Source organism: Abramis brama (genome assembly GCF_963993115.1).
Source record: "Abramis brama genome assembly, chromosome: 1".
In the NCBI taxonomy this organism is placed as follows: domain Eukaryota; kingdom Metazoa; phylum Chordata; class Actinopteri; order Cypriniformes; family Leuciscidae; genus Abramis; species Abramis brama.
In genome coordinates this window covers 56,088,584-56,103,797 of record NC_139963.1, presented here as the reverse complement: position 1 = coordinate 56,103,797, position 15,214 = coordinate 56,088,584, and the positions used below count along the sequence as shown (strand labels likewise).

The window sequence follows — 15,214 nt, the reverse complement described above, 5'->3', positions numbered from 1 at the left end:
GGAAGGGCTCGGGAGCGATGGTTCTCTTGGCAGCACGAGCTGACATCAGCAGGGAATCAGCCACGCTGGAAACAAGTCCTGGATGGCCATAGACCGATGCGATGGCTGGCTTGATGGTTGGCGTGACATGGAGAAACTTAGGCTCGGATAGGCTGAAGTGAAGGTACTCTGGTTGGACAGGCGAGATGTGAACTGACTCAGGGGGTACTGTGAGCTTGCGGGGTGTTTCATCGGCCAAGCCCACAGTAAAAGCCGAACCGCTCAGGTAAAGGGCCAGGTCAATATATCCTTCTAGAGTCCAGCCGGTATAGTCATCAGGCATCAGCTGAGCGATATCCGCATCCAGCCCACTCCAGAACAGGTCCATGAGCTCAGTGTCATCAAGTGATCCCAGATGACAGGTAGCCAAGAAGTCCTTCACATACCTCTTAATCGGCTGGCCTAATCTCCTTAGTACTTGGTTACTGACAGCTGCTGGATCCATCTTGTGGTGAGTTCTTCTGTCACTATGCGGTAGAAACAGGGATGAAGCAGGATCCACATGCAGCACACTTTATTCAATACACTGAAAACAATACAAAGACTCAGACTAGGAACAGGATTCAGGAGCAGTACAACCAACATCGACGTAACAACACAAGAACTCACAAAGACTGAACTAAAACACAGGGCTTAAATACAAGGCCAAACAAGCTAAACAAGATAACAAGGGGGCGTGGCTAATCTGAAACACCTGGGGAGACTAATAAACATGAAAAGACAGGGGAACATAGACTGACATCACAACATATACAATACAAGGACAAACAAAAGCTACCTGATGTGTCAGAGCCAACGGATGCTGAGATCGCTACTTTTCTGGGAGAGCTGCATGCTACAGGTGATAAATCAGTCTCGCTGTCTGTCATGAAAGACTATGCAGAGTTCTATGCCCCAGTGTCTAACACCAATACTGGCCAGCCCCTGAGTGAGCTTTTCGATGAACAGTGCATTTCTATGGCAAGCGAACAGTTACTCTTACACTGTAGTACCATTGCAGTTGACATTTCTCAAAGGCAAGCTGACACAATAGAACAGCAGACAAGAGAACAGTCTAAAAGTAAAGCCTGGTATAGATTTAGGGCTGGCAGAATTACAGCCTCACTCATGAAAGCTGCTTGTTCCACACCACCTGAGAATCCATCACAAAGCCTCATCAAAAATATTTGTTACCCTCTAAGCACAGGCTTTACAAGTAAAGCAACCACTTGGGGGTGTGATCATGAACAACAGGCACTAACTTGTTATCGTCAGCAAATGCATTCACACACCAATTTCAGATGTGAGACCAGTGGTTTTGTAATAAATCCAGAACTGCCTCACATAGGTGCTACACCAGATGGGATAGTACATTGCGACTGCTGTGGTGATGGTGTAGTGGAGGTTAAATGTCCGTTTTGTGCACATGATAGCATAAGCCTCAAAGAATGTGTTGATGGGAGATTCTGTTTGGAGGAATCTAATGGCAAATTACAGCTCAAACATTCACATGCCTATTATTTTCAGGTCCAGACACAGATGCTTGTATGCAATAAGGAGTTTGCTGATTTTGTTGTATGGTCAGAAAATGATGTACACATAGAGAGGATAGAACCAGATATTGGACTCTGGGAAGTAATCAAGTCAAAATCTAGGGATCTTTTTTCCAAAGCCCTTCTCCCAGAGCTTGTGGGCAAACTTTTCTCAAGGCCATGTCCATCAGCAATGCCAACTGACACAGCTGATGTGACTGAAGTGGATCCCTCTGAAAGCAGAGAAAAACAGTGAGGACTGCTTTCATACAGTATATGGTTCCATCTCTCATGTATGAACATGAAACGTATGCCCAATAAGGGGAGCAAATGGTACTGTTTGGTGTGTAGAGCTGAAGTGTGATGGTACAGTATGACACATGAAATGAGGATTCTGATGTAACAGGTTTTTATTATAATTTGTATGTGTATTTGTATTTACACAGTTCATTGTATTTTGTCATTCTATACAAAAAAATATGAAATTCAGTACCATTTCTAATGACTGCCTTGAAATGTAAGATGATTATTAAAATAACTTTGTCTTTTTCCATACTGAACCTGACTTTTGTGATTAAGATGTTAAGGTAACACTATACATGTATTAACAACCCGTTTTACAACCACACACATCTAATCAAAAGGTACAACTGAGGAGCACATGTTGGTAAGGCAACAACACACTGTAGTTATCTTATCGATAACCGCTATCTCAGATCCTGATGTCACCAGGTAGGAGATGGGTATCTTCTCTGACATTATCCCATATTTATTGCGCACCAATCCCATCACTCTTTCTACATGTATGCGAACATGTGCGATTTTGCGGGTGGCCTCAACTTCAAGAGCAGACAGCTGTAGCTTTCCTCGAGTATAACTGGGTGTTACAACTTTTGCACATTTGAAACCTACACTCTCTTGTATATTAAAACCTCTGTCTGCCAAGATGAAATCACTGGGGGTAAGTAGCTCGAGTAAGTCTGAGTTTTCTGTGACATGTTTATTGGTAGTACGCCCTCCCCATGCCTTAGAGAGGACAGAAATGGATCCCTGAGGTGTGATGCCTATAAGGTATTTGATAGTGGTATGGTGTTTATATGAAGACCAAGTGAGACTGCGTGCTGTCAAACTTGAAGGCCTCTCTATAAAAATTTCAAAACAATAAAAATTATTACTGTCACTCTTGACCCCAAATGTTGTTGAAAGGTTATTGGCATAGACTTCCAAAGCTCATCTCTCCTCAGCCAAAAGATAAACTTCTTAAGTTTCACATACAAAACATGTATGACACAAACAAAGGTTTTGGACACGGTAGACTGTGAAATGCCAAATCTGTAGGCAAGGTCCTGTTCTGGGAAGTTGTGGCGGAGTCTCATCAGTACCAACACACGTTTTTGAAACTTGGTTAGTGAAGTTTTAATGCTGTCAGTGAGCGAGCCTTCAATGAAATTATAGAGCACCATTAATGTAGCAAAACTGGGTAAACCTGTATAAAATCTGACTTTTTTCTCATCATCCCTGAGTGTGTCCATGCTTATCTTTTCTGTGGCTAGCTTACATTTCAGAGTAATATTGTCAGTAAGCAGTCTCGTATTTGGGAGCACACTTCAGATGTGCACGTATCTTCCTCAACTGTCTCAAAAGCATCCATAACCTCATTGTAAGCCTCTGTAGTGTTCATCCCTGGGCTGTCTTGCTCCTGTGCCACACTCCCTGAACTTGATGCCTGTGTTCTTCTCTGCTGCACCCTGTTGTACCTGGCCATTACACATCTTTTTTTTTTATGTGAAGTCTGTTGCTCACTCAGCCTTTCCTGTCTGACCTGTCTCTCCTGCTAGCTTCAATGAGGGGGCCCAATCAGGATGAGTGCTGTCATGTAGATATGATGGCTTACCTAAAAGAAATCCACACAAAAGGGACTGTTCACCCTCAACCTAATACAAATCAGGGCTCCAGGCTAACTTTTACTAGGAGCACTGTAACAAAATAACACAGTATCATACAAGCACTAATTCCCTACCTAGAATCAATGCCAGACCGATATGTTCATAGGTAAGCTACAGTAACTACTAACTGCAAATTACTGCATGACACTGATGTCTGATTATGACTGAAAACTCTCAGTGTAGGTATAAACTGTGTTTTGGGGATCTGGCTAACTTAAGCCCACAAAGGACAATATCGTATTAATACTAATTTAATAATTGTCTCAATTTATGGCAGCTTCCTCTTTTTGAAAGCAGTTTCAGCCACTGCTTACAGCTAACCATATGTGATAAAATTATGGGGACAGACTTTGCTGTGAGGTAACGTTAAGTTATCTAAAAACTGTAACATTAGCCTACATGTGATAAAATGATGGGAACAGATTTTGCTGTGAGGCATATATCCATAATGTTACCTGTGGTAAAATGATGGGAACAGACTTTGCTGTGGGGAGTTGGCTGAATGTTTAGCCTATTTATCCTAGCTAGCCACAAGTCTCTCCTGCGCTGGCTCAACTCCTCTGTTTCCTTCCCTTCAAGTATTCTGACAGTCGGTATTGAATAAAAACTAACTCCGGGGTTCTTATTGCTGTTGTTAGAACAGCCGTGTATTACACAGCACACCATCGCGCTGTTTTAAAAAAAAAAATACAGCGATAATACCGACGCTGCCTCGCTTGTCAATTGACAGACTGACAGTTGCCGTGGTTTGTATGTCAACAACATGGCCGCCGCGAACATTGATGACGTAGATCGAATAAGAACTATAGACTGAACACGTAATACGCATGTGCATGACCTCATCATCTTCAGAGATTCACATTTTGATTGTTTACGAGGAGACCGTTTTCAAAAACTTGCACTTTGCACTTTTCAAACATTCAAACATTTCATGCATTATCAGGCCCCAAAACACCATTGTTGTATAAATAAACGTAAAAAGTTGTGACACCCTTATTTTAACACTTTTGAGTGTGGTCTAAAATAAATTCCCAGGAGAGTTAATTTAACACTGGAGTTTTTGCTGTGTATATATAGATGAAGTGTGATCTTGACACATCTGTCAGTGCAACACTTCTGGAGGTTGTGAATTTGTGGTTTCACAAGCACAAACTTAGTAGCCTAATAAAAGCTTAATGGTGCACACACCCATATAGCAACACAATATGTAAGTGATGTGATGAAAAAAAAAAAGTAACTGAAAAAAAAAAGAAATAGACATAAAAATTACTCTGAGGACACTGTATTGGGTCACTTAAAAATAACTATATTTCATTATGTTGAAATTGTTTTGTCTGACAAATAATCAGTAGCTACAAGAGCTGGGTTTCCATCCAAACGTAAAGTTTAGAAATTTTGCGTTTCCATCACTCGTTTCGATTCGATACTTCAAAATATGCATAAAAACAGGGTGATGGAAACATTGCTAATGAGAGGAAAAATATATGTTTGTATTGATTTGTGTGGATCTGTTCATTCAAAGCACTTTGTTCAGTGTCAAACATAATACTTCTTTATGGACTTGGTTGGTTTCTGGACTCCACTGTACAGTTCAGCTCACTTTCTGATCCAGAGCTTTTCAAAGTCAACACAGTTTTACACCAGAGATCTTTCTGATCGCTTCTTCAGCTGTGTCATAGAGTCAGGACTAAACACTCAGTGGATGAGATCAGAGGAAGTTACCAACCAGAGGAGGAGCTGATGATGTTTAAAGGAAGAGCTGTAACTATATATAATGAAGAGGAAGACTGACAGAAACACAAAATGGCTGATAAGTGTGATCTGTGTCTGCTGGGACTGATCATTCTCTCTTCACTTCTCACAGGTAAAGAAATCTGTATTTTCTCTAAAGACATTTAGTGGAATTAGTCTGGAAAGAGTTAATTTGAACATGCTCAGTTTATTCTTGCACACATTCATGTTGTGATCTCAGAGTTGTGTATTGATACACACAGATCATACTGTATTATTCCTGATACTGGACATAGTGTCACTCAAACATCTGATGATGAAGAATTATCTTCATATTAAGAGTGTAAGGGTGGATTTCCTGCAGAGGTTCAAGCTGCAAGACTGCCGAATGACTAAAGAAGCGTTGTCAGCAAGATGGTAGAAAACTGTACATTTCTTGTCTATTCCACCCACTGACACTTATACCAACGACGGAAATAAGTGCAGTTACAATATATTAATATGTGGAAGAGCATTGCTATAGAGAGTGACAATATTGTATTGCAATTTGTAGCACTTCAAAGTCAATACCAAATCAAAACTATTTAACACATTATTTGTAATTGAAAAGGTTTAATGACAAAATATGGTTATAGTTATACTCAAAATAGTTACAAAATAGATGTATGAGATGATGATAACTTATACCATTAATCTTACCCAGCATGTAAATGTTTTCAGAGAGAGAGAGAGAGAGTGTAGAACTGTGTGACAGTTCGGTAAAGGTGTGACAATTCAAAGGTGTGACAATTCATCCTATTTCAATTCTACAAGAGTGAGTCAGTGATTTGGACAGCTCTGATAAATACTAATTGTTTATTCTGGAGAGTGTGTTTGCATTAAGTGAGGAAAAAACGGTAACACTTTACAAATATAGCTGCAAGCAGCAATTATCGGGGCCAAACGCAAGAAGACAAGACATGCCAACATGGCTGAAAGTGGCAGACCAACTGCAACAATGAGCAATTAAAGACTTTAAAGAGGATTTTGGGCAAATGGCTGAAAAATCATATATACAGTAACTTATAAGATGATTTAATGGATTATCACTTTTGACCAATAGGTGGCGCAGTCACAAAACTGATGTGATGTAGTCAGAGTGAAGTGACAATGACACATACAAAGTTTGGTGTCAATATGTCAAGGCATTGCAGAAATAAAGCCTGAAAAGTCATTTTGGCATCATGCCTCGACTTTGCTGCTGTGCTATACGAAAACGGTTTCGTCTATCGACATAAAATCCATAACTTTTAGTCAGCACAGTCTGGAGATCATACGATTAAATTTTGGTGAAAATTGGACAAACGGTCTAGGAGGAGTTTGAAAAAGTAGGTATTGAATGAAAATCAAGATGGTGGACAGGAAGTTCGGCCAAATAAGGAAAACTTGGCATCTATGTTCTCGACCTAACCCAAGGAATATATTAAGACCAGTGGCATTATGATAGGCAGATTTATTCAAAAGTTATTAGCATTTTTGGAAATTTTGCTATAACTTTTTTACCACAAGGTGGTGCTGCTCTGAAACTTTTTGAGTACCTTCAAGGCATGGTGCCGATGACTCATACCGAGTTTCTTAATGATACGCTAATGCGTTCATAAAGCACATAAAGTCACAGTACTTTATTGATGTCAATGGGAATTTCATGTTTTGTTCTATTATAGCGCCACCAAGAGGCTCAGTCCCACCATTTTTTTTTGTGTCCTCAGAGTGAGCCTATACATATGTGTGTCAATTTTGGTGAAAATATCTCAATTCGCTTCAGAGTTATAGACATTTATTTGAAAAAAAAAACAAGTAAGAAATTTCCGACCCCTGACTTTGATTGGATTTTACTACCCCTTACTATCAATATTTTTGCATTTGGGCATTAACACTTAGCCAATGACCTATGTTTCCAAACTTCTGATGGAGGTTTCGTCTCGATTGGTTTCAAAGATATTGCCAAATGTTTTTTAATAGCTAAATCACAATGCTTCACAAACCGTAAGGCGACACCTAGCATGTTTGGTATCGTTGGACTCGGCAAAGATTCAGGAACCTAATGAGATGACTGCCGTGAAAATCAGTCAACCACAGCCAGAGTTATAAGCATTTGAAAATGTAATTTTAGCATTAGATGGCGCTGGTTCGAAACTTCTCAGGCTCCTTCAGAGAATCGTGCTGATGACCCATACCAAGTTCCGTAACAATCCTTTCATGCGTTCTTAAAATTCAGCATTTTGGTGCAAAAATTCAAAATGGCCAAATTGGATATCAGTCAACTCGGCATGACGACCTGAATCTAATGAGACCACTTTATGATTTTTGGATAAACCGTTCAGAAATTATAAGCAAAAAGAACTCTTTTTTGTATCTCTGGACCAGTGGGTGGCGCTGTGCCAAAACGCAGCATGTTGCCTCAGATCTTGCTTGTGATGACATGTACCAAGTTTGGTCTGAATACGATAAAGTGTTGCAGAGATACAGCCTTACGTCTGTTTTTGCAAGCGCTACGTAAAATTTGTTCATGCGTTTATCAAAAACGGTTTGACAAATCAATTTGAATTCCATAACTTTTTGTCAACACTGCCTGAAGATGATCTAGTTCAATTTTCTTGCAAATCGGACAAACCGTCTAGGACGAGTTCGAAAAAGTAGCTTTTTTAGAAAATTCAAAATGACGTCATATGAGGTAAAGTAAATTCTGCCCTATGTTCCTTTTCAAGAAAATGTTCTGTAACCCTGTTGTACCAACTAGGCGTCTTTTCCAGTGACTTGACCAGTGTCCTCTCAAAAAATATATTAAACTCTGTAAAACTGAGACAAGGAATGTGGTATATAATTGTGTTAAATGTATGATGAAAATTGGCTAGCAATTTAGCCAAGCAAATATCAAGAAATAGGTTGCAGCAGTTTGTATTTCTACTGTACTTGAGAAATCCGCGATGGGACTGAGCGCGAATAGCTTCAGCGATTTCTTATAGTACAAAATCGCTGTCAGTCAAAAGGAGATGCAGTCTTTTGACAGAGGCCAGCCCAGGCCAGTCCAGGCCAGCCCACTCTTCATTCACCCCCAGAGAAGCTGAGCTTCCGTGGGCGGGACATAATCGCAGCATTTATCCAATGACCGACTAGTTTCGAAGCACTGAAAAAAACTGTTCAAAGCAGCCCCATTGCAGTCAATGGAAGCTGGGCTTCAACAAGGAAATGCACTGTGACGCTACGGGAATGTATGAGAAGGAAATCGAGTCAGCCGACCTGCTATATGTAACTGATTCTGAACGAACTCGTCTTTGAGATTAACATTTTCTAACGCATTTTTAGTCAATAAAATGTTAATACAATAGTACATATTTGACCATTAATGTTTTGACATTATAGGGGAAGCCGAGCTTCCCTTGCAGTCTTAAAGAAATAGCCACTGATCCTGAACTATGACTGGAGTCATTATGGATTCACACATGAATAACGGCAGCCATAACTACATGTTAGTGCATGTTTGATAGTTAATGCATTCATTAACATTTATGGATAAACCAAATCAAAGTGCCTCTTTAAGAAGGAATAAGAAGTACCCTGACTGCACCTCCGTTCTCTGACTTCTGGAAAAGTCACACAACAACTTAACTGGGCTGCATACTTGTTGTGTTAGAACATCATGTGCATTTGACAATACGTTTAAAATAAATCATGAGCAGAATTTGGTAAGTAGTTAACAGTTAATTAATTATGATTGGGCCCTCTAAACCCAGTCAACACGTTGATCTCACAGTGATCTCTCCATATAATCAAGTCAAGTCAAGTCATCTTCATTTATATAGTGCGTTTAACAATGTAGATTGCAGCTTTACATTGATAATAGGGAATTAAAGTAAAGTGTTTTGGCTTTATAGCAGCCCTAATATAAAGTTATTGTCCAGCTAAAGTTTGTTTGATTGATTCACTTCCGTCGCAACGATCATTAGTTATTAACACGACACTGTTTTAACAGAAAACTCTTAAGTCCTTTCTGCGCAAACTTCAAAAACGTGAACCAGTGAGAACGCTGATGGCATGCACATGCGTATTACGAGTTCAGTCTATAGGTATGCGCGTTTGATATGTGCGCAGGTTGTAGTCCTTCCCTACAAATCAACCCACAACATACTACTTGTCTGGCCTTAAAATTAATAATACAGAATTGTTATCGCTTCCACGTAGCCATGCGAACCAGAATTATTCCAACAACGCTTTATCTGTAGAGAGGTAAAGAGAGGAGAGGAAGGCCTTCGCAGGGAAGAGCCTAGTTGACATTTCAGGATTGCGCTGTCGTCGCGTCCAAGCACAGGTCCTTCATCAGATCTGGACACAGCCTGGATCCGGTGGACTGCGGTAAACAGAGAGACTAATATTAGCGTAGACGCCATTCTTCTTATGATGCAACGAGTACATCAGGATTTATGGGAAGTGTTCCCGGTTCCGGCTGACCTAATCTATGCAGCCTAACATTGAATTATAAAAGTCTATAATGTATTATGTGTATGCTAGGTCAAAGAGATGTGTTTTTAGTCAAGCTTTGAACTGACAAGAGTGTGTCAGCTTCCCGGACAATGTTAGGAAGACTGTTCCAAAGTTTTGGTGCTACATAGGAAAAGGATCTAATGCCAGCAGCTGATTTTGATATTCGAGGTATTATCAACTGGCCGGAATTTTGAGACGTGAAGGACTATAATGCGTTAAGAGCTCGCTCAAGTACTGCGGAGCTAAACCATTTAGTGCTTTGTAAGTAATCAGCAATATTTAAAAATGTATGCAATGTTTAATAGGGAGCCAATGCAGTGTTGACAGAACCGGGCTAATATGGTCATACTTCCTGGTTCTGGTAAGAACTCGAGCTGCTGCATTTTGGACCAGCTGTAATTTGTTTATTAAGCGTGCAGGGCAACCACCCAGAAGAGCATTACAATAATCTAGCCTTGAGGTTATGAACGCATGAACTAATTGTTCCGCATTTGTCAAAGAGAGCATATGACATAATTTAGATATATTTTTAAGATGGAAAAATGCAGTTTTACAGATATTAGACACGTGACTTTCAAAAGAAAGATTGGTATCAAAGAGTACACCCAGGTTCCTAACCAACGACGAAGACTTAACAGAGCAGCCATCAAGTGTTAGACAGTATTCTAGGTTATTACGTGAGGACGTTTTTTGTCCAATAATTAGAATCTCTGTTTTTTTCAGAATTAAGTAATAGGAAATTACTATTCATCCAATTTTTTATATCACCTACTGTATACATTCTGTTAATTTAGTGAATCGGTAAGTTTCGTCTGGGCGTGAAGAAATATAGAGCTGAGTATCATCGGCATAACAGTGAAAACTAATTCCATGCTTCCTAATGATATCTCCTAATGGTAGCATGTACAGAGTGAAAAGCAACGGTCCTAGTACTGAGCCTTGTGGTACGCCATTACTGAACTTGTGATCGATAAGACATCTCTTCATTTACTGCTACAAACTAATAACGGTCAGATAAGCATGATTTAAACCACGTTAATGCAATTCCACTAATGCCAACATAATTTTCAAGTCTATTTAAAAGAATGTTGTGGTCAATAGTATCAAATGCAGCACTATGATCGAGTAACACTAATAGAGAGATACAACCACAATCGGATGATAAGAGCAAATCATTTGTAACTCTTAATGAGAGCAGTCTCAGTACTATGGTACAGTCTAAATCCTGACTGAAAATCCTCACAGATATAATTTCTTTCTAAAAAGGAATGTAGTTGTGAGGATACCGCCTTTTCTAGTATATTTGACAGAAAAGGTAAATTTGAGATCGGCCTGTATTGACTAATTCTGTACGCTCAAGTTGTGTTTTTTTAACAAGCGGTTTAATCATAGCCAGCTTAAAAGTGTTTGGTACGTATCCTAATGACAAAGATGAATTAATGATATTAAGAAGAGGATCTATGACCTCTGGAAGCATCTCTTTCAGTAGCTTAGTCGGTATAGGGTCTAACATACATGTTGTCGATTTAGATGATTTAACGAGTTTAACGAATTCTTCCTCTTCTATAGCAATGAATGAATACAATTTTTCTTCAGGGAGACTACAATGCACTGCCTGATGCGATACTGTAGTAGACGTTTGCATAGTTATAATTTTCTCCCTGATATTATCAATCTTGTAAGTGAAGAAGTTCATAAAGTCATTACTGCTGTGCTGCTTGGAAACTTCTGAGCTTGACGATTTATTTTTCGTTAGTTTAGCCACTTAAATTTCAAATAAATACCTAGGATTATGTTCATTTTCTTCTAATAGGGTTGAAAAATAAGCAGATCTAGCAGCTTTTAAGGCCTCTCTGTATGCAATAGAGCTCTCCTAAATATCTCTAGTTTTGTTTTCTTCCAGTTGCGCTCCATTTTTCTGGCTGCTCTCTTAAGGGCCCGAGTGTGCTCGTTGTACCACGGTGTTGGACTATTTTCTTAAATCTTCTTTAAGCGCAACGGAGCAACTGTGTCTAAAGTGCTGGAAAAGAGAGAGTTAAAAGTTTCTGTCGCAATATCGAGTTCTTCTAAGCTATCTGGGATGCTGAGATGATGAAACTGATCAGGAATATTATTAATAAAGCAATCTTTAGTGGCAGAAGTGATAGGTCTAACATATTTGTAACTCGGAGTTGGCTTTGCAGCATTGGCTAAATGTAATTTACACGAGACTAGATAATGAGCTGAGATGTCATTGCTCTGCTGCATAATTTCAATGGCATCAACATTTATTTCATGTGATAATATTAGATCTAGAGTATGATTACTACAATGAGTAGGTCCTGACACGTGTTGTCTAACTCCAATAGAGTTCAGAATGTCTTTAAATGCCAATCCCAATGCATCTTTTTCGTTATCTACATGTATATTAAAATCAACAACAATTATGCCTTTATCTGCAGCCAATACTAACTCTGATAGAAAGTCAGCAAATTCTTTGATAAAGTCTGTATGGTGCCCTGGTGGCCTGTATACAGTAGCCAGCACAAATCTCAAACGTGATTTATCATTTACACTATATATTGCTATATTAAGCACCAAGACATCGAAAGAATTATATTTGAAACTAGACTTCTTAGTAATTCTATAAATATTACTATAAATTACAGCAACACCTCCCCCTTTGCCTTTCAGACGAGGCTCATGTTTATAACAGTAATCTTGCGGGGTGGTCTCATTTAAAGTAATGTAATCGTCTGGTTTTAGCCAGGTCTCTGTCAAACACAGCACATCTAGGTTATAGTCTGTAATCATATCATTAACAATAAGTGCTTTTGAATGAAGGGATCTAATATTCAGCAACCCAAGCTTTATCATTTGCTCATTTGTATCATATCTGTTTTTTTATTTGTTGAACATCAATTAAATTTTTACCCTTAGATGGGTTTGGAAGTTTTTTGTATGTCCTAATTCGGGGAACAGACACAGTCTCTATATGATGATATCTATGTGATAGAGGCTCTATGTGATTGGATTTATCTGACCTTGGTGATGTGAGACAGCTAGCAGACGGTCGGTTTAGCCAGTCTGTCTGCTTCCTGACCTGAGCCCCAGATTGTCATGTTTGAGCTCTAAGACTATGTGCCATATTACTAGAGAGAAGAGCAGCACCATCCCAGGAGGGATGAATACCATCTCTTTTCAACAGGTCAGGTCTGCCCCAAAAACTTTTCCAATTGTCTATGAATTCTATATTATTTTGCAGACACCACTTAGACAACCAGCCATTGAGTGAGGACAATCTACTAAGTTTCTCATCACTCCTGCGAACAGGAAGGGGGCCAGAACAAATTACGGTGCCTGACATCGTACTTGCGAGTTCACACACCTCTTTAACATTAATTTTGGTGATCTCCAAACATTTGGAACATCATTTGTGCCAACGTGAATAATAATCTTAAGGAATTTACGATCAGTATTAGCCAGCACTTTTAAATTTGCTTTGATGTCAGGCGCTCTGGCTCCCGGCAAACATGTGACTATGGTGGCTGGTGTCTCTATTTTCACGTTCCGTGTAATAGAATCGGCAATAACTAGGGCACAATCAACAGGATTCTCAGTGGGTGTTTCACTGAGAGGGGAGAATCTATTGGAAGTTGTAATCGGAACGGAAGAGCAGTGTTTTGTCCCGCGACTACAGCGCCTTACTGTCACCCAGTTGCCCTGCTGCACGGGCTCTACTTCAGCCGGAACCGAACAATGTAAAGAGTTCACTAAGCTAGTCGCATCCAAAGCAGTATCTAAAGCCCTTGCACTCTTACAATTAACCTCGATTAAAGCTTGGATGCGTGTCTCTAGTTCTGAAATCTTCCTTCAGAACTAGAGACACGCATCCAAGCTTTAATCGAGGTTAATTGTAAGAGTGCAAGGGCTTTAGATACTGCTTTGGATGCGACTAGCTTAGTGAACTCTTTACATTGTTCGGTTCCAGCTGAAGTAGAGAAACTTTTCCAATTGTCTATGAATTCTATATTATTTTGCAGACACCACTTAGACAACCAGCCATTCTAGTTTCAAATATAATGTTGTGCTTGCAATAATGATTTAGATTAACGCTAGCGATGTCAGGTTAATGTGTGATGTTGAGTAAGTTATATTTAGCAGTATAAACAACAAGGAATGATAGTAAATAATGATTCAAAACAGAAAGATATACAAAGCTTTCAGACGCACACCAACGCAATAGCTGCAGCAGGAGCAACAAGGCAGACAGGAGCAATCCTGATCACAATGTCACAGTGATCTAAAAGTGTAACCTCATAGTGCACTCACTGTGTGCTCATACTATGATCACAATATGAGCTCATCCCAGATAGAAATGTTATTGGACATGGACTCCAAAACTGCCCAGACGTCAAATTTTGGTTGAAAAATGAAAACTGGGTTGATGTCATCATTACCATCATTACCAGCTTCACTTATTACAAACCAGATTTACTTCTGTCATATGTGTACAAAAGTCCTTATTGAGATTAACAGAGGTTTAATTGTTGATAATTTATTAATAATAATAGTTTGGTTTGATGTCACCATTATGGTGATCAGTGTTTGCTTTAGTTGCTTTAGTAATGGCATTGAATTTATGCGTTTTTGGTCTCAATCTCAATTTCTTATAGCTTTTTTATTTCTTTCAAATTAAAATGTTTAGAATTTCTATCATGATGGTTCTTCTCCATATGAATGTTCCAAAATAGTTGGTAATTTAAACTTTATCTATGATGGGGAAAATCACTTTGATAAATATACTACTACTACTAGATTCCCACTACTAATGTGATCAGATGATGTCATCTAATTGATGATGATGATAATGATATAATCATCATGAAGTGCTCTGATCAGCTGATCTCTTCTAAACTGTCATGTGTGTTATTAATTTCATTTAATTGATTAGAGTAAAACATATAGAAACACTAAACATTTTAAACTACTGTTTCAGTTAGATACAATCAAACCTCAAGAATCAGCGCGTGAATCTCAATAACGGTGACATGCTTCATAAAGAAAACCAGGGATGGACAAACTCGGTCCTGGAGGGCCACTGTCCTGCAGAGTTGATCTCCAACCCTGATAAACTCTCCTGCCTGTAGCTTTCTAGTAATCCTGGGGCCCGTTCTTCGTACGTCGCTAACTCAGTTAGCTGGATTTGATTGTTGACGATTTGGCTTGATCTTGGATTGTTTGGTTCCTTTATAAGCGGAGCTGATACGGGAAGTCCAGCGCAGCGTGATAGTGCACTTTCTGAGATGTATATTTTTTTTCTCGTGACTCGTGAGATTGTCGTTTACATTATTAAATTGTTGGAAACGCACATTTATTTTCGACTTGTTGGAGTACGCCTTTAACTACAGCACAAACTGTTTGCATTGCCCTCAGATTATTTGCGAGTGGCTCTTTGCTTTACACTATTGGAGATGCGGAGAACTT

General features: G+C 39.2%; 1 protein-coding gene across 1 annotated transcript in view; it reads left to right on the top strand.

The window, feature by feature from the left end:
- Window positions 1–5,293: 5,293 nt before the first annotated feature.
- Window positions 5,294–15,214, top strand: part of LOC311074061 (uncharacterized protein) — a 51,600-nt gene continuing 41,679 nt past the window's right edge. The window contains exon 1 of the mRNA XM_084100331.1: window positions 5,294–5,360. Within this exon, the coding sequence (XP_083956457.1) occupies window positions 5,300–5,360 (61 nt within the window). The 5' untranslated portion in view covers window positions 5,294–5,299. The remainder of the gene's footprint in view (window positions 5,361–15,214) is intronic.